General features: G+C 42.5%; 1 protein-coding gene across 1 annotated transcript in view; it reads left to right on the plus strand.

Moving 5' to 3' along the window:
• Window positions 1-328: 328 nt before the first annotated feature.
• SLC9A4 (solute carrier family 9 member A4) overlaps window positions 329-26,980 on the plus strand; it is a 65,884-nt gene continuing 39,232 nt past the window's right edge. Inside the window, exons 1-2 of the mRNA XM_032419200.1 lie at window positions 329-584; window positions 6,593-7,056. Of these exons, the coding sequence (XP_032275091.1) occupies window positions 329-584; window positions 6,593-7,056 (720 nt within the window). The remainder of the gene's footprint in view (window positions 585-6,592; window positions 7,057-26,980) is intronic.

The following is a 26,980-nucleotide window of genomic DNA, read 5'->3' on the forward strand; positions in this document are numbered from 1 at the left end:
TGAATGAAGACATGTTTTTCCCCTTCCTAAACTGTTCTTCAAATCATGATCGGATGAAGGTCACATAGGTGACTTGGGCTTTAACGGGTCTACTGAATGACTGACGCCTTTGAGCCAGAAGCTGACTTATCTGGACACAAATCCTTTAAAGGTGATTTGAAAACATCGACACTCAGAATTCAATGACACGCTCGGACTCTTCTTGGAATGACCCACAGACTGTACGTATGTTACCTTTGACCCAGGTAAACGCCTCTGCTCTCTAGAAACCCTCCTCACGGCCGATGTGTGGCACACAACCACACACAGGGTAGGAGAAGCCCACAGCATGGGTTTTCAGATGCTTGTGCCTTTCAGTCCTTGGAACTGGGTGCTACTGCTAGTGGCCCTCAAGTGTTCTGAAGCATCTTCAGATTTGAACGAATCCACAAATTCCACTGCCCAGCATGAAGCTAATGTTCGGTTTGCTGCTGCCAGTTCAGAGGTAAACGAGAAGATATCTGTTTTTGCCCTGGATTATGACTACGTGCAAATTCCTTATGAGGTCACCCTCTGGATACTTCTAGCATCCCTTGCAAAAATAGGTAAGTCCCCCAAACACCTGGTTGTGGGAATCGTTCTCCATGTGCCTCGTAGGTGGTGAACTACACAGATTTTAACTGTTACTGCTATTACATTAAAAAAGAAATCTGTTCCTTAGAGTCAAGGGGAAGTCATAACTGCTTTTTATAAAGCCACGTAACACCTCAGGATTGTGCTTTGAAATTTGAGCATACTTCTGGGTTCTGGGATTTCTTCTTATTTCAGGGTGACACCTATGTGACATTATTGGCATGTAAAAATCTCAAGTTCTATGCCTTAAAAACTAGAGCATAAGGCATTAGACCTCGGAATGATGCCCATTGGAAATTACAGAATATTATTCTGTAGAATATTCTTCCTTCATTCTTGGCCATGTAACTGTGGGCTTCATCAATGACTCCCTTTGTTTATTCTTTAAAAGTGACATGTATTCCTTGCAGAATGACAGAAAGCAAGGAACAAGACAATCACAGGCCACTCTTATATCACTCAGTGGTGGGATGTGGGGGCATAAGAGAGGATACGTCGGTAACATACTGGTTTACGCCGGAGCCAAATGGCACTACTGGGGCACCTCAGGTTTCCTTTGTGAAATAAAGGGAATTTGAGTTCATGGATTAAATTCTAATCAAAATAATGGTTTACACTCTGTGATCATTTAATCCCTAACTCCACCCCCTTGTCTCCCTAAAGCCAGCTTATTCTGAAGTGAAAAACTGATACAGTTATCTCAATTATTAAGCATGACATCTCCTTTGCCTCTGTTATGATCTTTGTTACTTGAGTAGATAAGTTGTCCTATTGGGATAGAATCTATGATTCATTTTGATGCTTCTTTATAATTTTCCTCTAGCCTGGGTGTGAAGTAAGGGTTGATCCATGGGATCTGGCAGATAACTCCCGGGGATCAGGACTGTGGGCTCTGTCTACTCATCTAACTCCCTCCCCGGGGATGACGGGGGTACTGGTGCATTCACTAGATGGTCCTTCGCAATTGCTATTCATTTTGAGCTAGTAAAGTGTGAAGAGTGAATGGAAATTGTTAATTTGAAGAACTCCTGTGTGATTTGTCAAAGCATTAAATTACACAAAGGGTCTCACGTTATTTCTAAAAAGTGCTCAGGTGAAAAATGGCTTTCTAACGGGTTAATGTTCTCAGTTCAGAGCTAGGGTTCTATCACCTTTCATGCAACCACATGGGCACTGAGATCATTCAAAGTGATCTTATGTGGATCTTGAGTTTTCCTTTGTGAACAATACTGTCTCCACCCACTCCTTCCCTCTTTACAGTAATGGCGGAAGTTGGTCTGGGAGTCAAGGAACTAGAGCTGCCACTGACCAGCTAGTCACCTTGTCTTTCTAAGTCTCCGTGTACCCAGCTGTGAAATTATTTCTAAGACCTCCTTTTGGTGCAAATAAGGATTTTCTAGTGGCAAAGAGGTTTACATTCTATGTCAGTAAAAGGCTCAATACAGAAGGATATATTTTATCTTGGTTTTATATTAGCATAATACACAGATTGTTTTTTTTTAGAGTATTGTATGTACCCAGACCCACTATGTCTAGAAGCTCAGAGGATGGTAAGGACACTGTTGTTCACAGGACTACTGACTTAAATGTTCTTGATTTTCATTTTGGTGAAATTCAACATATTTTAGAAAAAGAAACTAACTTCAGTAGGTTATCGGTTGGATCATGCTTATTCAAATACAATTTCATATTCGCTAGTCTTTAAGAACTCATACTATTTCTATATTGCACATGAAAAGAAGGCTATACTTAATGATTATTATTTCTTATGTGTCAAGTACTGGGCTTGTAGTTTTATATGTGGTGGTTCATTTGCGTGGGGCAAAAAAAAATGACATAAAACTTTCACACATAAGGAATCTATATAGATTTTTTTTAGATTCTATATTGTAAAACTTGAATCAAAACATAATTAATAATCATTACATTTAGCATTCATTCTTTCACTCAGTCATTCTGTCAAGACACAGTTATTGAATGCCCCTACCATATGTGGGAATGACCATGGTTCCCGGCCTTAAGGGGCTTAGTGTAATGGGGAAAACAGATGAATCTAGCACTGCCTGGTAGGCATTTGGACACAAGAACATCACGACTCTCCTCCAATCCTTTTTAAAACAGCCAACTATGTGTCTTATAGAAGAATATTATAGAACAACGATAATACAGAGTCACCTCAGATTTTGTTGTTTATCTTTTATTTTAGTTCTGCTTCTTGGCACATTACGGAAGGGTGTTCCTTGAATCATTGGGCAGAATGGAATTGTAGGGCCCTCTTTGACTTTCAGGCAGGACGTTGTTATTTGTGGCCATTTAAATTTCAGGCACTAGAGTTGTAGACTCTCAAGGTGACTGACTCTGCTGTCCATCAGGAAAGGGAAGGAGAGTTGTAGAGTGTGATGCACCCGGCATTTCTCCTTACGATGCCCTACTTTACAGTGCAGGGCGCCTCTTCCTGCTCCCACTGCCTATGTGTAATTTGGCTTAAGACAGGTGCATGTTGGATGCGTTTCAGGAAACTCGATTCCTGGAAGAAGGACCAAACTGGGGAGACACAGGGCCAGAGAAAATCACACTATAGGCTCTTCCACCTCTTTTACATGTTAAAAAAATTCAGTGTAGTTAAAATAAGCACTAACTGAAGAAGAGGAAGAAGGAGGAGGAGGGCAGGGAGGAGGAAGGGAAAGTTGTTGTTAGGAAATGGAGAGAGCAGTACTCTCAAACTCTTGAAGGAGGCCTTAAAATGGTCTTGAAGCCAGTGGGTAGGCTTGTGGTTTTGGACAATGTCCCTTGATACTAATTATATTCTATCATAATAACCTGCCCGCTGATAACAAAGGAAATTCCAAGCTGTGATCAGGGAAACCTACATGCTCTTTGGATGGCTGTACTTAAAATTCCTTTTAGGGAGCCTGGGTGGCTCAGTCGTTAAGCGTCTGCCTTTGGCTCGGGTCATGATCCCAGGGTCCTGGGATCGAGTCCCACATCAGGCTCCCTGCTCAGCAGGAGGCCTGCTTCTCCCTCTCCCACTCCCCCTGCTTGTGTTCCCTCTCTCGCTGTCTCTCTCTCTCTGTGGAAAAATAAATAAAATCTTTAAAAAAAAATTCCTTTTATTTTATTGTAATTTTTTTATTTAAAGTTTTATTTAAATTGTCACTTACATATAACACCCAGTGCTCATCACAACAAGTGCCCTCCTTAATACTCATCACCCATTTAGCCCATCCCCCTCGCCTGCCTCCCCCCATCAACCCTCAGTTTGTTCTCTAGAGTTGAGTCTTTTATGGTTTGCTTCTCTCTCTTTTTTCTCCCCTCATGTTCATCTGTTTTGTTTCTTAAATTCCACCTATGAGTGAAATCATGTGGTATTTATCTTTCTCTGACTTATTTCATTTAGCATAATACACTCGAGCTCCAACCACATTGTTGCAAATGGCAAGATTTCATTCTTTTTGATGGCTGAGTAATATTCCATTGTATATATACACCACATCTTCTTTATCCATTCATAAGTTGACGGACACTTGCACTCTTTCCATAGTTTGGCTATTGTTGATAATGCTGCTATAAACATTGGGGTGCATGTGCCCCTTCGAATCTATATTTTTGTATCCTTTGGGTAAATACCTAGTAGTACAATTGCTGGGCCATAAGGTAGTTCTATTTTTAACTTTTTGAGGAGCCATCATTACTGTTTTCCAGCTTGGCTGCACCAATTTGCATTCCCAAAACCCCCAAAATATATAATCCAGTTAAGAAATGAGCAGAAGACATGAACAGACATTTTTCCAAAGAAGACATCCAGATGGCCAACAGACACATGAAAAGATGCTCAACATCACTCATCACCAGAGAAATACAAATCAAAACCACAATGAAATACCACCTCCCACCTGTCAGAATGGTTAAAATGGAATTAAAATTAAAATTCCTAAGGAGACATTCAGTGGCTCCCTGTGGCCTGTGGGAGAAATCTTCACTCCTTAGCCTTGACCTCAGACCCTCTCTTGTTTGGCTCAATCATCTACTGACTCTTCTTCCAATATTCTTCTTCATTCATAATTTGCTCCAGCCAGGTGGATCTCCTCAGTGAATGTCAGACATATCTGACTGGGCCATTCCTGTCTCTTTACTTTTTCTCTTGGAGTTCTCCCCACCTAAAATCTCTTCCATTCTCCTGTCCAACTATGTAAGTCCTAGTCATCCCCCAACAACCTGTTCAATTTCTACTTCCCATATAAAAGCTTCTCTGGTGAACATTTAACTGGATCAATCATTCATGTACACACTTACAGATTCTTCCACCAAATAGACCAGCTGTCGTGGGCAAGACACATTGCTAAGCACTTTGGGGAGATAAAGAGTTGTATGCCATTCTGTCCAAGTTGGAAAAATTTGGAGGTTAGTAGGAGAGATAAGGCATGCACAGAAAACGATAGAAAAAGAACATTGTTGTTAGACAGATACTGATAAAATATTACAGTAATTCAGAGGAAGACATATGATTTCCTTGGGAAGTGGTTGGGAAAAATTTAATTTTGAAGATTGAGCAGGACCTAAATAAGTTGAAGAAAAGAACAATCCAGGCAGGAATAAATGAAGACAGGAAAGGTGAACCACAAGGTAAAGGTGTGTGGTTGGCTATAACGTAGGATGCACACGGGTAGTGTTGGGTGGGAGGGATATTGACTTGGAGAGAACCCCAGAGTGGCCTGCTGTGCTCTGATCTCTTCTCCTGTTTGTTGATATAGTCAATATACACTTCACTGCATTCTTATATGTTGCCTTGTTTTTGTCTTCTTATTTGTTAATGTCTTATTTCTGAAATTTCATCAATAGCTGGAATTGTAATAAACATGTTTGGTTCACCATGTCACACACAGTACTTGGCAGTGAGTTGGTCTTGGCCCAAGGATGCTTCACAAATAACCCTCAGTTTAAAATCTGTGAGATGCTTTGTGTGCGTTCAGATGTCTTAGGTGGGGAATGAGATGAGTATAGATACATGTGGTTTGGAAAAGTCATCTGGCAGCGGAAGTTGGAATGAGCTGCAGGGTTGAGGGTGAGATACGAGGTCAGGAAGCCAGTGCAGAAGTCAGGATGGGAAATGGGGAGCCCCTACATAAAGGCGGTAACTGTACAAGTAGGGAGGAGGAGAGGGTCTTAAGGGACAGCTACTGAGACATAGATGATGAGAAAGGGAATTGCACGAGGGCAAAGTGATGGGGATTCAGGGAATGCGACTTGATTTCCTTCCTTTTTTTAAAAGATTTATTTATTTATTTTAGAAAGAGAGAGAGTTTGCAAGTGGAGGGAGGGGCAGAGGGAGAGAATCCTCAAGTAGACTCCCCACTGAGCATGGAGCCCCATGCTCAGGGCACCATCCCACAACCCATAAGATCATGACCTGAGCCAAAACCAAGAGTCAGACGCTCAACCAACTGAGTCACCCAGGTGCCCCTTGATTTCCTTCTTACATGGCTGACCAGATGGCGTGTCATTGGTTAAATAAGGAAAATACAATAAAGGACTAAATTTTCATTTATTGGTTTGGTGGAAGGGAAGTTTGGAAGAAGCTGATGTTTAGGTGACTGTTATTGACTCTGAATGGGCCTCAAAGGTGGGTTTTGCAGGAATGCAAAGGAGCTCCACCCTCCTTGCTCCTCTTTCCCGACTGCCCTCTCAGACCCTGTAAGGGGGGAAGCAGGAAGGAGGAGGGGGAGGGGACAGCTGGCTGAGGACTGCTCTGAGACCTGCACTGGGCCTGGCATGTTAAGTACTTGACCTGATTGAAAGACCCCATGACATTTCTAGTCCCCACTAAAGATGGGGCGCTAAGGCTCAGGGATGCAAACCAGCCTACCCAAGGTCCCCTCTGCTTAGTTTTAGAAGGCGTCTTCTACACCAGTCCCCTGGTATCTTCTTGGCCAGAGCCATTTTATTTGCAAACATCTAAATGTGGTTCTCCGCTCTTCCCTAGGCTTCCATCTTTACCACAGACTGCCAGGCCTCATGCCAGAAAGCTGCCTCCTCATCATCGTTGGGGCTCTGGTGGGTGCCATCATCTTTGGCACCGACCATAAATCTCCTCCCGTCATGGATTCAAACATCTACTTCCTGTACCTCCTTCCACCCATTGTCCTGGAGGGTGGTTATTTCATGCCCACCCGGCCCTTCTTTGAGAACATTGGGTCCATCCTGTGGTGGGCAGGCCTGGGGGCCCTTATCAATGCCTTTGGCATTGGCCTCTCCCTCTACCTCATCTGCCAGATCAAAGCCTTTGGCCTCAGTGACGTCAACCTGCTTCAGAACCTGCTGTTTGGCAGCCTGATCTCGGCCGTGGACCCCGTGGCCGTGCTGGCTGTGTTCGAGGAGGCGCGGGTGAACGAGCCACTCTACATGATGATCTTCGGGGAGGCCCTTCTCAATGACGGCATTAGTGTGGTGAGATGTCAAAGAACGTCCCCAGGGAGAGCAGGGGTCAGGGTGGAGCTGGAGACAGGAGTCCGTCCTCGGGGCAAATGGAGAAGGCTGAGCGGGACTTGGCCTTGGCAGGGCAGGGATAGGCTTTGGTCAATGGAGTGTGACTCAAGTTCTGGTGACTTCCCTTAGGATCTGCATCAAGTGCGTGATTGCTCACTAATGCTGCTTGTCAATCACTAGCCAAATAAATGGCTTCTTTAAAGAGAGAAAAAGGAGAGGACATACCAATCATTGTTTAGTTAAATTCAAGTTTTCACTTAGCAAGCAAGAAACAGTTGCCAAGGGCTCGTCTGGTTTTCACACTGGAATAAACAGTACTTAACCATTTTTCTTTTCTCTCGTTCACTGGACCTCATCCTCCTTCTCTTTATATACTTTTTGTTTGTTTGTTTTGTTTTTAACATGTTGCATGAGATGATGAAGTTAAATAAAAGATGGGGTAGGAAGGGAGTTGAAAAGGATTTGCAAAATTGTGTTAGCTGGCATATCAGTCTTGATTACCTGTCTTCTCCAGAATATGTGAATGAGGCATTTTTGCGTTAGGACTCCTTCTGGAGAGAAGCTGAGAAAAATTTAACGGGCTAAGTCAACACATAGCGTTAAGGCCCAGAAGATGTCCTGGGGGCTGGAATATTCAGACTAGCCACTCCCATTGCTTAGTTGTGTTACATTACCACAAACCTTCACCATGTGTTAGTCTATGAGACTTTATATCGTTTGATTTACTTTTCTTACCTTTAAATTTCTATCACATCACATAAGGGATACTAGAATGCATTTTCAGCATAGAAGACTCAAACAGTACAAAATTACACAGCATAAAAACACAAAAGCCTCCCCTTGTCCCTCTCCTCACCCTCTAAGCAACCTCTTTGATCAGTTTGGCATTTTCCTTCCCTGTCTTTATTATATGTATATATGTATATATGCATACAGACACACACATATATGTAGGTGTATATTATTTTGCATAAATTGGGTGCAGGTATATGTATTGCTTAAATATAACAAGTCTTGGAACTCATTCTATATCATTTCAGTAGTTAGGTAGTATTTTGCAGATTACATTGACAATAATTTATTTAACCATTTCCTGACGGATGGATATTCAGGTTGCTACCAATTTTTCAATTTTAAAAAATACAATGTTGCGATGAATATTCTTGTTTCTGCATGCATCTCTTTTTGTCTTTGTGAGTATTTTTATAGGCTATATTGTCGGAAGTGAAATTTCAAAAGTGGATACCTTCAAAAATTTGAAAGATGCTGCTGTTTTAATCACCTCCTCTTCATCGGGTTGATGAGGGAAGGATTCCTGCCCCAGGGATAAGGAGTGACAGCTGACAATAAAGGGATGACACCAATTAGATACATACACTCACAGCCCAGGGGATGAGGACACCGCACACGACACAGGGCCACATGGGTGCTGCACTTGGGAACAGAGAGAACAGTGAGGGGTATGGGGTTAAGGTTTTGTAGTAACAAGAGGAGAGGTGCCTCCTGGTTCCCAGAGGATGACGTGATTGGCTTGTTTTGCATAATTCCACAGGCTGTCAGGAGACTGACACCTAATACTCAGGTATGAACAGGTGTTGCACCTGGTCCGACTGGTAAGGAGGGCTATTTGGCCAGCAAGCGATCAGATTGGGGAAGAGAGCTTGCAGTTATGTCATTCAGGACCCTCCCAGCTTTACCAGATGTCAAGGTAGCACATAGCATTGGACCTTAATTTTAGGCCTTCTACCAGAGTTGCTAGAATTTTCCAAAACTCCTTATGGTCTTACATTTTCCGTAGTGCATTAAATATTAATATAGTAAATATTTTCTTTATCGAAGCCCACAAGGGACACTGCTTCTTAATGTTTTCCAATCGAATGAGCAAAAACAGGTTAGGCATGTTTGTTTTAATTTGTATATATCTCTTCAATGATCTTGGATCATTAGTTTTTCTCATTCTGTAAACTGGAAGTTCATATCCTCTTAGGGTTGCCAGACTTAAAAAAAAAAAGCAAAAAACACAAAACAAAACTCAGGACACTCAGTTAAATTGAAATTTCATATAAACAATGGATTTTTTAAATAAGTACGTCCCAATTATTGTATGCAAGTATCACATCCCATCCATTTTTCTTTGCTGTTTTTTAATTTTTTTAATTGATCTCGTAGAAACTCATTAAATTTTCTAAATTTTAAACCTTTGAGTATTACATGCAAATCAAATACTTTCTCTCATTCTGTAACTTAAAATTTTTTAAACTATGGTATTATTTATCCTATAAAAGTTTTACATTTTTATGAGCTCAAACCTAATGCACTCTTCTATTGCCACTGGGTTTCATATTTTGTTTGCAGAGATTGCATCTAACCAAAGAACATGCAAACCTTATACTTCTTTTTTTTTTTTAAAAGATTTTATTTATTTATTTTAGAGAGAGAGAGTGAGTGCCAACGGGGGGTGGGGCAGAGGGGGAGAGAGAATCTTAAGCAGATTCCCTGCTAAGTGCAGAGTCTGGCACGGGGCTCCATCTCATAACCCTGAGATCATGACCCGAGCTGAAATCAAGAGTCGGCCACTTATCCGACTGAACCATGCAGGCGCCCCACAAACATTATGTTTTTTTCTTTTTCCCCTTTTACAATTAGCTATTTAATTCATCTGGCACACAATACTTTATAGTGAGGACTTCATGCAAAAAACGATAGTACAGGGGGCAAAAGGCTCCTAAAAAGTAATCCAGGATATCTAGGGTGGACTCACCAAGTGAAGGAGACCCATACATGAGGTTGGAAGTCAATTTATTGATTCATAATGTGAATCTCCAGCTGTTCAGCAAGATGCTAGACTCATCAAGGCTCCACATTCTTTTCTTCTGGGCAAGTTCCACAGGAAGCCAATTTGTCAGAAACTGGGAGGAGAGACTGGGACTCCAGACTCCAGACTCCCACCATGTGCCTCAGAATCACCTCAGTGGGGCTCATGAATATTTGGATGTCCAAACTCCATCCCAGACTCTCCGAGAATGGAACCTGGCCATCTGTATTTTAAACAGGCCCTCAGGTGATTGCTGACTTTGAGAACTCATGGCTTCTTGCCTTTAAGTTGAGAGTAGCTGATGTATCTTGACCTAAAGCAAAGCTATGTTTGGAACAAGGGCTGCTCTCTCCTCACACTGGGCCGGATTGACTCTGAGATCCGCTTTCCTCACCCCATTCTGTCTTTAGATATTTCATCCTCTCCGTGTTATTACAGTGGAGAAAGTGGCCTCAGCTGGGAACCTATCCACTCCCAAGATGGCCCCTCTGAGCCATGATGTGTTCATTTCACAGTTCATCTCCCAAAGATTTCACTTAAATCCAAGTTATTTGCTGTTACTTGCTTAGTGTAACCCCCACTCCCGGCAGCGTCACTGAGGAGGCTTATCTGTGATGACATCAAAGCCACCTCTTGGCAGCCCATTCTGAGGTAATTAATTCTTCAACCTTTCCTTCACCAGTGACTTTCTAAATACCACCTCTTGTAATTTTCCCAGAATGTGTTATTTATAACACTGGACTCTGCTACCTCTTTGGTATTGCCTCTGAACTTGAGAATCTGCTGTCCCCCTGAATTTTCTCCTAGATTTTACATCTAGAGCCAATCACAGCTTGGTTTCTGGTCAGGGTTTCTTGGCTAGCAACATTTGTTTGACTTTCCCAAAGTTTAATTGTTTCCACTTGGACTTTTTTTTTTAATGATCATTTCAAAATAAAATTATAATTTTCAACTGACCAGAGTATCTGCTGAGGGCACTGCTATGACCTCCAATGGGCGAAGCTGTTGCTGTGTTGGCTCCGGGGGGGTCGCCCACACGTCACTCCCGGGTCACTCTGTGGTCACCCACAGCACAGTGAGTATTAAGTGTGTGCTGGGGCACTTCTGTGGCCCAATGTGAAACCAGAGAAGCTCCAGGGCCAGATTTAGAAAGCAGTTTGAAAGCAACTGGTAGTTAATGCAGTCCAGTTGTATTTTGAGCGAAGGGCCTTGAACTCACCCTTTCACTGGGGAAGGGGCCTTCCCAAAGGCCACAGTCACAAGCATGCTCTTTCAGCAGAAAGTCTGACTCATCTGGAAAGCGATCTGTGATTTGTGGGTTACATGTTACAACTCCACAGCTCTTTATCCACTGAAGAGCTGCTTTCTCAGTAAAGAGGAGCTGTTCCAGAACTGCCGAAATGCCACTGAATCGGATCCTCCAGGTCTCTTGTCCCACGTATTTCTCCCTCTTGCTGAACATTTCACCAGAACATACCCTTAATGGTGGGCAAAGGGAGCAGAGACAAAACCCAAATAACTCTAATATGATAACTAGTATCCCCAGTTGAATCTCATGGCCAAAGTCATAGTAGGTGACTATATCCAGCTACCGTATCTGAGCCCTGTGTGGGGTCACTTCAACCCTTAGTATTTTATTAAATTCTTGCATTTTACTATGGCACATGACTTAATAACCACATTTCACAGATGAAGAAAACAAGGTAAAGGAAGTTAAATTGAACAAGGGCATGCTGCCTGACTAAGGACAGTCTGGACAAGATACACAGCTCTGTCCTATTCCAATCTCTTTCCTTGTATTATTACCTCTTGCCTTTCTTCCCTTTTTCTTTCTTTCTTTCTTTCTTTCTTTCTTTCTTTCTTTCTTTCTTTCTTTCTTTCTTTCTTTCTTTCTTCTCTCCCTTTCTCTCTAAAGATTTTATTTTTAAGTAATCTCTACACCCAACATGGGGCTTGAACTCACAACCCCTGAGATCAAGAGTTGCATGCTCTACCCACTGAGGCAGCCAGGCGCCCCATTGAGTTTTCAGCTCCTGGAGCCCGGAGGGATGTGAGAGAACCCGCGTGTTACCTCCGAGTGCACTGGGCTCACGTCCACTTAGCAGTGAAGCCAGTGTTCTTTCTCAGAATTGGCTCACTGGGCAGAGTCCAACCTGTGGCTCCAGGAAAGATTGTGATCATCACTGTGCCTCATTTCTGTAAAATTGGGATGATGATATTCCTTAGCTCATAAGGTCGCTGGCAAATTGATACTAAACTTCTAGTGTCTCGAGTACTCAGCATGCGGTGACTACTCGGTGAGGGTTGGCTGCCATTGTGTCACAACAGGTCCTGGACACAGCAGGGTGGTTGGCTTGCTCTGAGTGGGCAGCTGGTTTGAAATACGGCACTACGTGATTTACTGTAAGCAGACGGTTCTCCCTGGTTTTCCTGAGTCCGTTTGCTAAATAAGAAACATAGCAATGCTACCAAGGTCTCTTTTGGGTCCCATCTCTCCCCATCTTCCCCCTCCTCCATCTAATCTGAGAGGCCCAAGAGGCCAGCACAGGCCCGGCCTGAGACTTGAGCTGAGCAGAGGGCTCCAGAGCATGTCGGCTCCTGACTGGTACTCCGTGCCGTTCCTCATCTCTCCCTCTCCACCTGCGCTTTCTTTCCCTCTGATTTTCATTCCTTTCCTTGGTGATATATTCATTTGGTATCTTGCTGTGCTGGCGTCCACCCTCCAGGACAACAGGGAATGAGAGAGTAGTAGAGGGAGGCAAATGAAAATGTCTGACCGAGCCCAGATCTTGGGCCCCTCACATGGATGGTGCTTCATGGAGATTTCCTTACTCAAGCTTCACAACAACCTAATGTGGCAGAGGCTGTTGTCCCCATGGCGTGAAGGGACAGTATGTAGGGGTTATGAGCAGAGACACCCCGCCCCCACCTCGTTCTCGAACATCTGGGTTCACATCTCCTGCTGGCTCTTCTCGCTTCTTTGAGCCTTTGAGTGCCTAGATCGCCAGGTGCTTATGGTTCTTCATTGTTATTTTTATTATAAAGACACAGACTGTCAGGAAGTTGTCTGTTGGATACAATTTATTCTGTGGCTCAGGATCCAAAAGATATAGTGAAAAGTTGCCCTCCCACTGCTTTTCCAGGCTGCTCTTCTAAGCTGGCAAACCATAGCACCAGTTTCTTCACAGAGAGCTTCTACCTTTCATTCAATTTACTCCTCTGTTTATTATGCATGCTTGTTGCTGGCCTTAGATCCTAAATTGCCAGACCCCTTATGCTAGAATTCCCTGCCCTCCTCTCGTCTCATCTTGCCATCTCTTTGCCGGCCTAACTTGGCGAACTAGTTGCCAGGTGACCCCGGTGATTTCTCTCCGAGCAGCTCCTGCCATCATTCCCGGGACCAGCGTGCCTCACTGAGCCTTGAAGCGCTGCTGAGTCAATGGCTGGAATGCAGGAATGAAGGCCACACAAAGAGTGAATCAATGGATGGGGGGGTTGGGGACTAGGAGAGACTGTGCAGAGGCTGTTCTTGCCCAGCTCCGGCCATGTCCAGGACCACGGCTCTCCCTCCCCGACTCCCAAGAGTGACACTCAGTTTGAACTTGGATTTGTCAAGGAAGCTTCGAGCAAACTGGGGTGTTCCCCTCTGACACACTGCTCCAACACTGAACGGCAGGATTGTTCCCTGAGCCTAAATGCTTGAGGTGGGTAGCTACTAGTGGGGGAGAAGTGTCCCAGTGTCCTTCCTTCTCACACCTTCAGGGAACATCTGTTCACACTGGGGCTGTCCTGGGCACTGGGCATGTGAACATGAATGGTGGGCCTTTGACCCTTAGGGCAATCTCTTCATGGAGGAGGGGCAGCCATCAACCTTGCTGGTTTTGAGTACAAGATGGCAAGTTTAAACCAAGCTAGGACAATAGTGAATAGCTTGTCAGAGGAAGCTGCATGGATCTAGGAAAGATTTTTTTTCCCATATTTTATTTATTTATTTGACAGAGAGAGAGAGAGAGAGAGCGAGCACAAGGAGGGGGAGGGGCAGAGGGAGAGAGAGAAGCAGGTTCCCTGCTAAGCAGGGAGCCCGATGCGGGGCTCAATCCCGAGACCCTGGGATCATGACCTGAGCCCAAGCCAGATGCTTAACCAACTGAGCCACCCAGGCATCCCAGGATCTGGGAAAGATTTTTAAAAACAGTTGTGTGGAGGCGAATTTTCTTTTATGATTTTCTCTAGTTTATGACTTTCCTCCCTTCAAGGGGTCCTAGCTCCAGTGATGTCATTTAAAGGCAGTGAAGTGTGGCCAAGAGCATGGATGGCGAGGCCATTGGCCTTAGTTCAATATCTGGTTGCGTGACTTGCAGCTGTGTGACTTTGCCCTAGTTACTGAACTCCTCTGGGCCTCAGTTTCTTTTCTGTAAAATGGAGATCAGGTTGTGTGAGAATTAAAGTGAGTTGATACACATAAACATGAAAATGGTGCCTGGCATAGAGTAAGTACAGAAGATTTGGTTATTTGTAATATTGTGATTTATAATAAATATATATTTGGTCTTCATCCCCATTCAGGGCACAGAGTTCATAAAACCCTTGGAATTTTCAGGGATGACAGCTGTGAAGGTGTCTTTTTTATGTTAATGAGGTGACTTTTGGAAAGCCCCTAGGTCACCTAAGTTTTGGGGTCTGTTGCCAGGGAAGCCAACCATGTGAGTAGAGGGTTGGAACTTTCAGTCCCACCTCCAGGGAGCAGAGAAAGGCTCTGCTTGGCCAATAGCCAATTATCTAATCAATCGTGCCTATGTAATGATGCCTTCATAAACACCCAAAAGGGGGGCACCTGGATGGCTCAGTCAATTAAGCGTCTGCCTTTGGCTCAGGTCATGATCCCAGGGTCCTGGGATTGATCCCCGCATTGGGCTCCCTGCTCAGTGGGGAGCCTGCTTCTCCCTCTCCTGCTGCTCCCCCTGCTCGTGCTCTCTCTGTGTCTCTCTCAGTCAAATAAATAAATAAAATCTTTAAAAAAAAACAAAAACAAAAACAAAAACAAAACCCCAAAAGGACCCGGTTCTGAGTTTCTGGGTTGGTGAACGTGGAGATTCCGGGACAGTGGTGTGTCTGGAGAGAGCATGGAAGCTCCACACACTGTCCCCATACCTCACCCTATGCATCTCTTCCATCTGGCTGGCCCTGAGTTATATCCTTCTATAACAAACTGGTCATCTGGTCAGTAAAATGCTTCTCTGAGTTCTGTGAGCCATTCTGACAAATTAATCGAATCCGAGGAGGGGGGCGTTGGAACCTCCTTTCTATATCCAGTTGATCAGAGGCACAGGTGACAACCTGGACTTGTGACTGACATCTGGAGTGTGAGCGGGGAGGACATTTTTGTGGGACTGAGTCCTTAACCTGTGGGGTCTGACTCTATCTCCAATTGAGTTAATTGCTCGGAGTTGTAGGATAAATCACACACATCGATACTGGAGTCAGAGTCGGGTGTTAGTAATAATACAAGTCCACCTACATCAGTACTTCTGAGCCAGAGATCTCCTCACATCCTAAGTGATGCCACATTGTCTGGTCCATCAGGCCATCTCAGCTTTTCCTAGAGAAGTGCTGTGCACAAACTTGACTCTTCAGCGTGTGTGGTAGGCAACGTTTTCTTGTCCTCTTTTTACCTCCTTATTTCCTTTCATTTTATTCAGGCTCCTAGGATAGGAGGTGAGAGGCTCCACATACAAGTAGACAGTTTCCTCTGGACAAGAATGTAGGCAGCTCAGGGTATAAGGTAGAGGTGAACCTTACAAGTTGTACAGTCTTGAGCAGGTGACTCAATCCATTTGTGCCTCCATTTTCCCATGTGTACAATGGGACAATTAATCTGACCTCAGAGAGTGGTTTCAAGGAGGATGTGAAAAAATACGCATAGATGTCTGGGACATGGTAGGTGATGAATAAATGACCCTTTGCCCTTCCTGTATTTGAGAGGAGGTTCCACACAAGAAAGGCAATCTGATTGACATCTGTTGGCATAGAAATGGGGATAAGCCCTAAACCTCAGACAAACTGGGCCATGGAGCCTTGGCTGGTTGGTTTTAGTTGTCTGGGGAGTGAACTTTACCCCCCGCCCAAGGGCTCAGCATGTGCACCTGAGCTGTGAGACACCTCTCCCGGGGCTGTTTCTGACCCACCGTGCAGGGAGGGCAGGTGTCTGGTGCTTACCCAGCCTGGGACCCAAGCGATTTCCTTCAGACATGCACTCTCAACAAAACATCTGGAAGTTAGGCCAAAGCTGCCATTGACAGTGAAATATGGTGCTGGCTGTGGGGGCCTGAAGGGATCATGTGTGTGCACGCACATGCATGCACATGCACCCAGGTGTGATGCAACCACAGGAATAGCTTGGGATAATGCTTGGAGCAGGCTGGAGAGATGGAAAGAGCGGGAAAAACAGAAGGGCAGAGGACACTCCCATGCAAACAGAATGTTGGAGAGGTCAGAGATTCACCAACCTGGAGGAGGCAAGTCTGACTCCTAAATGTCCCCAAATGGGTGACACTTTTACCTCCCAGATATGCTGTAGACTTGTTCACCAGCAGCCTGAAAGATCTGTCCCCTAGATGCATGTTACAATTCAGGAGCTTAAGCAGTACAGGGCCAGAGAGGGACATTGCAATCATTATTTCATTGGAATTCCTCAAATTTGATTCACAAACACTTGTTTCATTCATTTTCTTTGGGTTGACGAAACAATGATTGAAGTGGGAATTGTATAAATCGATTTTCAACCAGCCTACGCTGTGAGCCCTTTATGGGTGGTTAGAACTCCCTCCAGCTCACAAGTGCAGGAAAAAAGAACAAAGCCGCACTGGTTATCAAGTTGTCCTTCCTTTGTCAGGAGAGAGGGTTGAGCAGCTGTGGAAATGGATTTGGAAAAGAAACACTTGAGGAGAAAAGCAAACTCTTTAAGTCTTTAGAGAACAATCAGAATGATCACAGAAAAGTGTGTGGAAGCAGTTCTTTCAAAACCATAAGGACCATGCACTGCACACCGACTGCGCTAATTGCCCAGATGCAGAAGCAAAGGAGCGATGCCCCGCCTTTGATGAGCCACAAGCTATCAACATTTGCCTTGTTTCTTTTCATCTGTAAATTCTTTTTCTTACCCTAGAACCAGGAACCTGGCTATTCTTCTGTATTTTCTTTTCTTTTTTTAGATTTATGTATTTATTTTAGAGAGGAGAGAGAGAGCAAGCGAGCGAGCACGTGGGGGGAGGGGCAGAGGGAGAGACTCTCAAGCAGACTCCCTGCTCAGTGTGCGCCCCATGCAGGGCTCGATCTCCCAACCCTGAGATCATGACCTGAGCTGACCCTGACACCGTGAAACCAAGAAACCGGAAGGCCGAAACCAAGAGTTGTTCACTCAACTGAGTGAGCCACCCAGGTGCCCCCTTCTGTATTTTCTTATTGCCCTTTCAAGCCATAGAGATTTCTTAGGAGATTACATAATTCATTAATAAAAGTCACTGACTTGGGAGAAAAGCCTAGAACTACAAAGAGCCAAGAGAGTTTCCTAGTTCAGTGGTTTTCAGTAGAGCCCACCCTCTTCAACAGCATGTGTGCATGCATTCTCAAGGGTGAGTTGGGTGTGTCAGGCTGCTGTATGGAAAAAATATGCTCAGTGTCAGGTGAAAAGCCCCATGAGTTGGCTGACAAATAGTTTCCCTATAGCTTCCTCAATGATTATGTAAAGTGAACAGTAGGTCCAGCAGAACCTGTTGTACAAGGCTGCCCTGTGACATTATATCCAGGCCATGGGTTGGAGAGGCGAAACCACGGATTCTCTCTGGGCTTTGGTTCTCCAGATTTCACCCCTCACCACCCAGGACCAGCAGCGGTCCTTAGTGAGTATGAGACTCACAGCCTGGGAGAAAACAGAGAGATCATGAAATCCAGTGCCTTTATTTTAAAGATCAAAGTTCAGTCCTGTTTGATTGAGCCAGCGTTCCCCTGAATCTGAATCATCCATTTATTCATCATTCATTTATTCACAAAAAAATATTACCGAGCAACCCCTTTTGGTTTCTGAAAGTTCAGTTTCTCCAGAGACACAAATCACCGAGCTAGTCTTCAATGAATTTAAATCTACTGGTCACAGCTGATGTTTGCTTTTATAGTTAATAAAAGTTCTGAGGTTAATAGCCTTTAAATGACTTTTCCTGCCATGTTGGTATATTAACACCAGATGGTGAAAGATAGTCCTGTGGGCATTTGCTCTAAGCTGATGAGAGGGTGGGGGAGGCCAGTATGATGTAGACTCAGGGGTGCTAGGCTGCGACCTTCCTTGGATCATATAATGGGCGAGGAACAGGTGTTGGTGGGGGCCGCGTGATGAGTTTTGACTTGCTGAGTTTGAGATACCTATAAGCCATTGAAAAGAGTTTTTCCCTAGTTTTAGAAATTGGAGTCTGGAGGGTGGGGGCAGGATCTAATGGATGTGCACACTTGGAAGCCATGGGCTGGTAGGTGGTAATTGTAGCTTTGAAAGCTGGCAGCCTCCTTCCTACCATTCTTCAAGCTGAGAAGAATTTTCAAGCTTTTTACATTGAAAATGAATTTCTCAAAGAAGCTTCTTTGCTGTGCCCTACATCGATAAAATCCTGCTGCTCACACTTCTCTTTATTAAATTTTCTGACGTCTGTTCAGGTCATCTTCTTGGCCTCTGTTCTCTGAGGTTCTAAGCAACACATATTCCAGGATATCCAGCCTAGGAGAGTCGGTAAATCCCATGTTAAATATCCTGTCCGGGGTTGTAGATCGTCGCTTTCCTTTCTTTAGGAGTGAGGCTAAATCTTCCTCCATTCTGTCTTTTATTTTATATCATTATGCGGTGCCGGCAAAGTTATTGCTGGGTTCTTAGTTGATTTCCTTTACCCGTCAGAGCCAGTGGTTGTCAAGGAAATGTTCTATGACAGAGTTTAGTGTGTCCACAACCCTTCAAACAAAAGAGAAAATTAGCTGTGCTTATTATTTAATTTCCCGTAAGATTGATGGGTACAGCTCCCTCTGACATTCTCTGTACCTTTCCAGTATCTGACATACAGTAAGGATCATCTTTACTGTGATTCTGAAATTTCAATACTTTTTACACATATGGAGAGTGTAGGAATTAGTTAGGCTTTTTGTTTTTAAGGAATTGAGTTTATGGCAAACTTAAGTAATGAGGATTAATTAAAAAGACACACAAAGCAATCAGGAAGACAGAGATCCCATAGTAGTCTGTTAGGGCCACCATAATAAATAGCACAGACTGGGGGGCTTACACCACAGAAATGTATTTTCTCATACTTTGGGAGAAGTCCAAGACCAAGGTGCTGGCAGGGTTGGTTTCTGGTGAGACCTCACCTCCAGGCTGGCAGCTGGCTGCCTTCTTGCTGTGTCTTCATGTGGCCTTTCTTCTGTGCGCCCTCTTGGTACCCCTTCCTTTTCTTATAAGGACATCAGTCCTACTGGTTTAGGACCCCACCCTTGTGACCTCATTTTAACTTAATTACCTCTCAATAGACCCTATCTCCTATCCAGTCACATTCTGCAGTACTGGAGGTTAAGACTTCCCATAAATTTGAGGAAGACACAATTCAGCTCAGAGAAACCCCATCAGGAACCCCTCAGGAAGGTCTCATAAAAGCTGTACCTGGAACCAAGCTGGTTTTAGGGATTTCAGAAGTACCAAAAGTTCAGGAAAAAAACCAGAAAAGTAAAACCAATGAATCACTGAAGTAGTCATTAGTATAAATTTATTGTGCATGGACCCAAAAAGATGTTTGCAAACTGGGAACACTCAAACCAAAACATGAAATGAGGATCATAGATATATTGTGAGCAAGCAGCTTACCTAGTGTGAAAGCAGGGACTGTTCTTCATAGTGATTGGTTACAATATTAGAATTTTCTTAAATGAAAGGGAATTGGTTAGTGGTCACTTCATATCAATTTTAGGGAACTATTTAAGTTTTGCTAGGGGCGCCTGGATGGCTCAGTAGGTTAAGCATCTGACTCTTGGTTTCGGCTCAGGTCATAATCTCATGGTTGTGAGATCAAGCCCCAAGTCAGGCTCCATGCTTAGCTGGGCGTCTGCTTGAGATTCTCTCTCTCTCTTGTCTGCTTGAGATTCTTTCTTCTCCTCTCCCTCTGACCCTCCCCCTGCTTGTTGACTCTCTCTCTGTAAAATAAATAAATAAAATCTTTAAGTTTTGCTAATGATTTTCAGAGGTGTATGCAAAAAGAGACGCAGGTCGAGCTAGTCTGGCTTGTCTCACAAAACAAGGTAAATTAAGTGTTGCTGACTAAACTGCTTTTGTCTGCTCAGGACATGTTCCAGTCTGGTTTCCATTTGTGTTTAGTTTTAACAGAAGCAAAAGTTCATAATCTTCTCTGATAGTCAGGAAGGGCCAGGTTATGCTGTGGTAATAAACATCCTTCTAAACCTCTGTTGGCCTGAAACAACAGAGGTGTATTTCTTGTCTACCGTACTGGTTTCTCACTGGCCAGCAAAACGCTCTGTTCATCACGGTTACTCAGGACCCTGGGCTTAGAGAGCAGGCACCATATTGAGCATTGCTGGGCACTTCGCCAGAGGGCAAAAGATTTATGGAAACTCATCTCAGCAAGCAAGGGCCCCATCTCATAAGTGGTATATCGCACTCCTCGAAACTCATTCAAACTCAAAACTTGGCCAGGCCTAGTCATATGGTGGAGCTGAAAGTGCAATCCTACCAGGCGGCTAGAAGGGAAAGAACTATGGGCTAAACGGTGCTAATAACTATCACATCATCACTCCAGAGCCCCACCGTGGATGCAACATAGGTCAGTTGCTCAGAATCTGCTGCTTTTTATAGATCTTTCCAGTTTCACTCCAACTAGAGTCAACATAATCTACTCAATTATCTTTTCCCCTACTTCTTAGTGTTTATTATACAGTTTTTGGTCCTCATAACACATACTTCTTTGTGGCCCTTTATCATCTCTTAATTAGTCTCATGGTATTTATTCATCCACACCTAGTCAAGTCTACCCGTATGTCTCAGAAAGTATAGTTGCTATAGCTCATAACTAGGCAGAGGGTTTCACTGGCAGTCCCCGGTCTATGGACAGGCTTCTCAAGTCTGTCTACTCCTGTTCTTGAATGGGAAGTCTCATGTTGAAAGCCACATGAGGCTACCCCTTCCTTAGATTCAATGTCATAGATGTTACCCTTACAAGGAACCATAGCATGGTGGGGAATATGGCTACAATGTCCAGAAGGGTTCGTAGTCACAAAATATGCGATAACTTATCATTAAGTCCTCAGCTATTAGTGTTAAAGGAATCCAGGAGATTTAATATTGTGGAAACAAATAGCTTTCTCATTCTAAAGGATGGTTAAAAGTCAGTACAGTTAATGGACCTAGATGGTTATAAGATTTCTTTATTTTATGTGAAGTGGTATAATGTTAACACAAAGAAAAAGTTAAGTTTATATTGTAGAGTGCCAGTGAACATAATGCAAAGAAGTATGGACAATAATAAAATTAAAATAGAATTCTAAAAAGTATTCAAATAATCAAAATGAATGCAGGAAAATTAAAAAAAAAGAGGAAGAAAAGAGAAAATAAGTAATAAAATGGTAGATTTAAATCTAACCATAACAATGTCAATGCAAATTGAACAAACCTTTTAGAATCTCTAAAAGAAAGAAAGAGTTTTATTCAAGCCCAAGTTAGGACACCTGCCCGGGAAACATACTCTTCACAGGGAAGAAAGTGCTCCAGAGAATGAACCATTTTTACAGGCTTATGTACTTTTTTAAATATTGTAAAAGCTCAAAAGATTATAGATTAGCATATAGGCAGGAATCACAAGTTTTATCATAAAGGAATGCAGGGAGCAAGAACATTGATCAATCTTTCAAGGACAAGATGGTTTTCCTTTAAGCTACTCATTCACAAAGCAGATGTACAGTGCATGCATGGTGGGCCATAAATCAGGTTTTTGGTTGGAACAAAGTTTATTTACAGTCATGCTGACTAAGAAAAAAAATCTAAAATAGTTTCCCTTGTGTATCAGGCCTTTAGAGAGTTTTTCCTTTCATCACAATAATTGCATTGAAAGTTAATGGACCAATGCTCTAGTTAAAAACTGAGATTACCAGAACTAATTATAAAACAAGATTCAAATATATTCTGTTTATAAGAAACACAATGTAATTATAAAGATGCAAATAAGTTGAAAATAGGTGAATGCAAAAAGATACACCAGGCAAATGGTAAGCATAAGAATGCTGGTGTGGCTATACTGATATCATTTAAAATAGAAATGGCAAGGAGTGATTGCTTTCCAACTTACCTTGTGAGGCCAACTTTACACTAACACCAAAACCAGGCAAAGATAATGCAAAGAAAGAAAACTACAGACCAATATCCATCAAGAATATAGACTAAAACTACTTACGCAAAATATTAGCAAATCAAATTAAGCAATATATAACAAGAATAATAAATCACAACCACAAAATGTACATTCCAGAAATGCAAGTTTAACACTGGAAAAAAATCTATCAATGTAATTCACACTATAAATAGAATTAATGGTTGTATCAATAGATGCAGAAAATCATTTGACAAAATTCAGTGCCCATTTATGATAAGAAACTCCTAGCAAGGTAGAAAGAGTAAGTAACTTCTTCAACCTGATAAAGGATATTTATGAAAAACCAGAGCTAACATCATACTTAAGAATATCACTCTCAACACTTCTTTTTATTAGGCAAAAAATAAGAAAGCATTAAGACAAAATCACTAAAGAAGTAGTGTGTTTGTCTCTATTTATGGAGGACATGCCAGTTTATGTAGAAAATCCTGAAGACAAAACAGCTACTAGAATTAAAAAGTAAATTTAGCAAGGTCACATGATATAGGGCTAATGTACAAAAATCAACAGCACTTTAATATAGCAGTGGCAAATGACTTTAAATACTAGTAGCAAAAGAAAATCTCAAAATTCCATTTATAAGTACTGTCAAAATAGAAATTCTTAGAAGTTCAACAAAGATGTGCAAGAACTTTTCACTGAATATTATAGATCATTGCTGACATGAATTAGAAGACCTAAATAATATCATATTTGTTAATGGAAGATTCCATTATTATTGGGGAGGACAACTTTCTTTTAATTGATCTGTAGATTCAGTAAAATCCCAGTCAAAATCCCAGAATTTTTTTTGTAGAAATGGACGAGCTGATCTTAAAATCTGATTGAAAGTTCAAATGAAAATCTGATTGACATTAAATGCTCAAAGCAATTTTTAAAAAGTAAGTACAAAGATAGAAGACTTATATGAAGACTTACTATAATGCTACAATAATAATAAAGCAATAACATCACAATATTAATCAAACAATAGATAGATATGACCTCATGGAGGAAAAATAGAGAGGCCAGAAATAGACTTGCACATACATGGTCAATCGATTTTTGGCAAAGGAACCAATGAAAAGGAAGACATTGTGCTAAAATAACTATGGGTATCCATGTGGAAACATATGAGAATTGCCCCGTACCTCACACCAAATGCAAAAATTAGCACAAACCGTGTCATAGAATAAATGTAAAAGCTGAAATTACAAGTCTCCTGGAAGAAAAAAAAAATCTTCATGACCTCGGAGTGGGCAAAGGCAGAAAAAACACAAACAACAGAAAGAAAAAGGTAATAAGTTGGATTTTATCAAAAGAAAAAATTTTGCTCTTTGAAATACACAAGTAAATAAAAAAGTAAGCCAAAGAATGGGAGAAAATGTTTGCCATGCATATATCTCAGAAAAGACTTACATCCAGGATAAAGAATTTTATAACTCAATAATAAGAATATAAATAACTCAAAAATGGGTAAAAGATTTGGAAAGATATATCATAAAACATGATATACAAGTGGTCAGTAAACACATGAAAATTTGTTCAACATATTTTGTAATCAGGAAAATGAAAATTAAAATCACAATGAGATACCATTACACACCCCTTAGAGTGGTTAGAATTGAAAAGACTGACAGTATTAAGTGTCGACAAGGATATAGAACAACTGGAAATCTCATACATTTCTGGTGGAGATGGAAAATGGTTCAATGACTTTGAAAGACAATTTGGCAGGGGCTGTCGACTGAATGTTCATGTCCTCCGCCAGATTCGTATGTTGAAACCTAATCCCCAGTTGGATAGTATTAGGAGATGGGGCCTTTGGAAAGTGATAAGGGCATGAGATTGGAATCCTCATGAATGGGGTTTGTGCCCTTATAGAAGAGACCCCAGAGAGCTAACTTGCCCTTTCTGCCATGTGAGGACACAATGAGGAAATAGCTGTGTAAGCACCAGGAAAAAGGCTCTTACCAGACACCAGGGCCTTGATCTTGGATTCAACAACTTCTAGAACTGTGAGAAATAAATTTCTGTTGTTTATAAGCCACCCAGTCTATGATATTCCCTTAGAGCAGCCCATGTGGACTAAGACAGCAGTTTCTTAAAATTGTAACTTGTATGTACCACACTACCTCGTCATTCCACTCCAAGGTATATATCCAAGAGAAATGAAAACACAGGCCTACACAAAAGACTTGTACGTAAATGTTCATAGCAGTAATATTCCGATAGCAGAAACTGGGTGGTGGGGGAAGCAGGGAACACATCTCCTTCAACAGGTGAATGGATGAGCAAAATGTCTTGTAACCATGTAATGGAATACTTCCCAGTATTAAAAAGGAATGAGCCACTGATACTTGTACAACATGGGCAACTCCCCAAAACATTATTCTGAGCTAAAGAAACCAGACACATAAGAGTCCATATGTTATTATTCAATATATATCAAATACAAATTAATCTAGGGATGCCTGGGTGGCTTAGTCGGTTAAGTGTCCGACTCTTGATTTCATCTCAGGTCATGATCTCAGGGTCATGAGATGGAACCCCGTCAGGTTTGTGGAGCCTGCTTAAGATTCTCTCTTTCCATCTCCCTCTATCCCTCCTGTTCCCCACCCCTGAAAAATAAACAAAAAACGAAAAACAAATTAATCTACAGTGGTAATAACAGATCAGTGGTTTCCTGGGTTCGGGATTAGAGGGAGGGATGGACTTTAAAAGAGTAATAAAGAACCTTTCTGGGTTCACGGAATTGTCTGGGTCTTGACTGTGGTGGTGATTTTGCAGGCATATACAATGGTCAGAATTCATTCATTTTAGATGTAACTTATCATATGCAAATCATTCCTCAATAAATTTGACAAAGAAAAAAAAATATCAGCACATTTGAAATCAGCCCTCCACCTCTGCTAAGCCTTGGTGGGTGGGCTGGTGTCTTTAGCCACTGTTTTGTGTATTGAAAGGGTTTTGCAAAATTTGCAGTGGTTTCTGTTTTTTGGGTTTTTTTTTTTAAGATTTTATTTATTTATTTGAGTGAGAGTGAGAGAGCACAAGCAGGGGGAGCGGCAGGCAGAGGGAGAGGGAGAAGCAGGCTCCCCGCTGAGCAGGGAGCCCGATGCGGGGCTCGATCCCAGGACGCTGGGATCATGACCTAAGCTGAAGGCAGACGCTTAATTGACTGAGCCACCCAGGCGTCCCTCAGTGGTTTCTGTTAAAGGGTTGACGTTATTATGATCTTGGGAAGTTTCATGAACAGTCTGGGCCACCCATACTGACCCTCTCTTGAGGTTTGATAATTTGCTAGAATACCTCATAGAACTCAGGAAAGCACTTTACCTTGGTTGCCAGCTAATTATAATGGCTGAAACTCAGGAAGAGCCAAATGAAAGAGAGCATAGGGCAGGGTACAGAAGGAAGGGTGCCGAGCTTCCATGTCCTCTCCAGGCATGCTACCCTCCTGGCACCAACCCGGATGCTTTCTGACCCTGGTAGCTTAGGGTTTTCCTGGAGGTTCCATTACATAGGCATGATTGATTAAATCATTGGCCATTGGTTATTGAACTCAATCTCTAACCCCTCTCCTCCCCCTGCAGGTCATGGGGTGGGGATGAAAGTTACAACCCTCTAATCACTTGGTGGGTTCCTCTGGCAACCAGCCCACCTCCTGAAGCTCTCTGGGACCCAGGCAAGAGTTACCTCATTAGAAGAAACTCAGCTGTGGTTGAAAATGGTCCATTAGGAATAACAGAGGATGCTCCTCTCACTCAGGAAATGACAAGGTCTTTAGGAACTCTGTGCAAGGTAGTGGGGACAAAGACAATAAATCCATATTTTTTGTTATATCACAATACTGCACCTCCACCCTGAGTGAAGAGAGTAAATCTAATCTTGTTTCCATGAATGCCATGGACATGTTTGAGATTTAGCATTGGCTGACATTTCCCCTCCAATATGTGAAAAATATCCACATGATTGTGATTGAAGTGAGTCCAAAGAAAATCTTTTACAACTCTAATGACATCCAGAGCCATGTAATTTGAAAGATAAGAATTGTTTTTCATGTAGTCATATGGACTGTGTCTGTAAGTGTAGTCTTCTTAAATTATATGTGCGACTTTAGCTTCTCAAACTAGCATGGCATCTTTCTGGCAGTGCATACTGGTGTCCAGGGACAGGGCTGGCCCAACTGACTTTCCCAGGCCCTGGGAACAGACTGGGTAGCTCCTTATAACCTGGAGAGCTATGCAGAGGAGTTTTCGTTTGTGGCAACAACATGCAAATCTTTGAGTCTTACTCATATCCCCTGTGTTTCCTCTGGATTTGAGAGTCAAACTCCCACTAACACTCATTCAAACCTGCCTTTTTGGGGCCTTGTGGAATGTCTGGCTCCTCATCTTGGCTTTACTCCTTGGAATATGAGCACAACTGCAATGCTTCGAGGATCTGTATGTGGGTTGCTCCAAGGTCAGGCAGAATGTAAAATGGGACTAAGTAAATTCACTGAGTTGGGATACAACCACTAAGCTTCTTTTGCGTTCATTTTTAAACTTTATGTCACAATTTCCTTTCAAACACTCAGCCAAGATTTTTCTCAAAATCTGGCCTCACTTTGCTTAAACAAAAGAGA

The sequence above is a fragment of the Phoca vitulina genome, unplaced genomic scaffold, assembly GCF_004348235.1.
Source record: "Phoca vitulina isolate PV1807 unplaced genomic scaffold, GSC_HSeal_1.0 scaffold22, whole genome shotgun sequence".
In the NCBI taxonomy this organism is placed as follows: domain Eukaryota; kingdom Metazoa; phylum Chordata; class Mammalia; order Carnivora; family Phocidae; genus Phoca; species Phoca vitulina.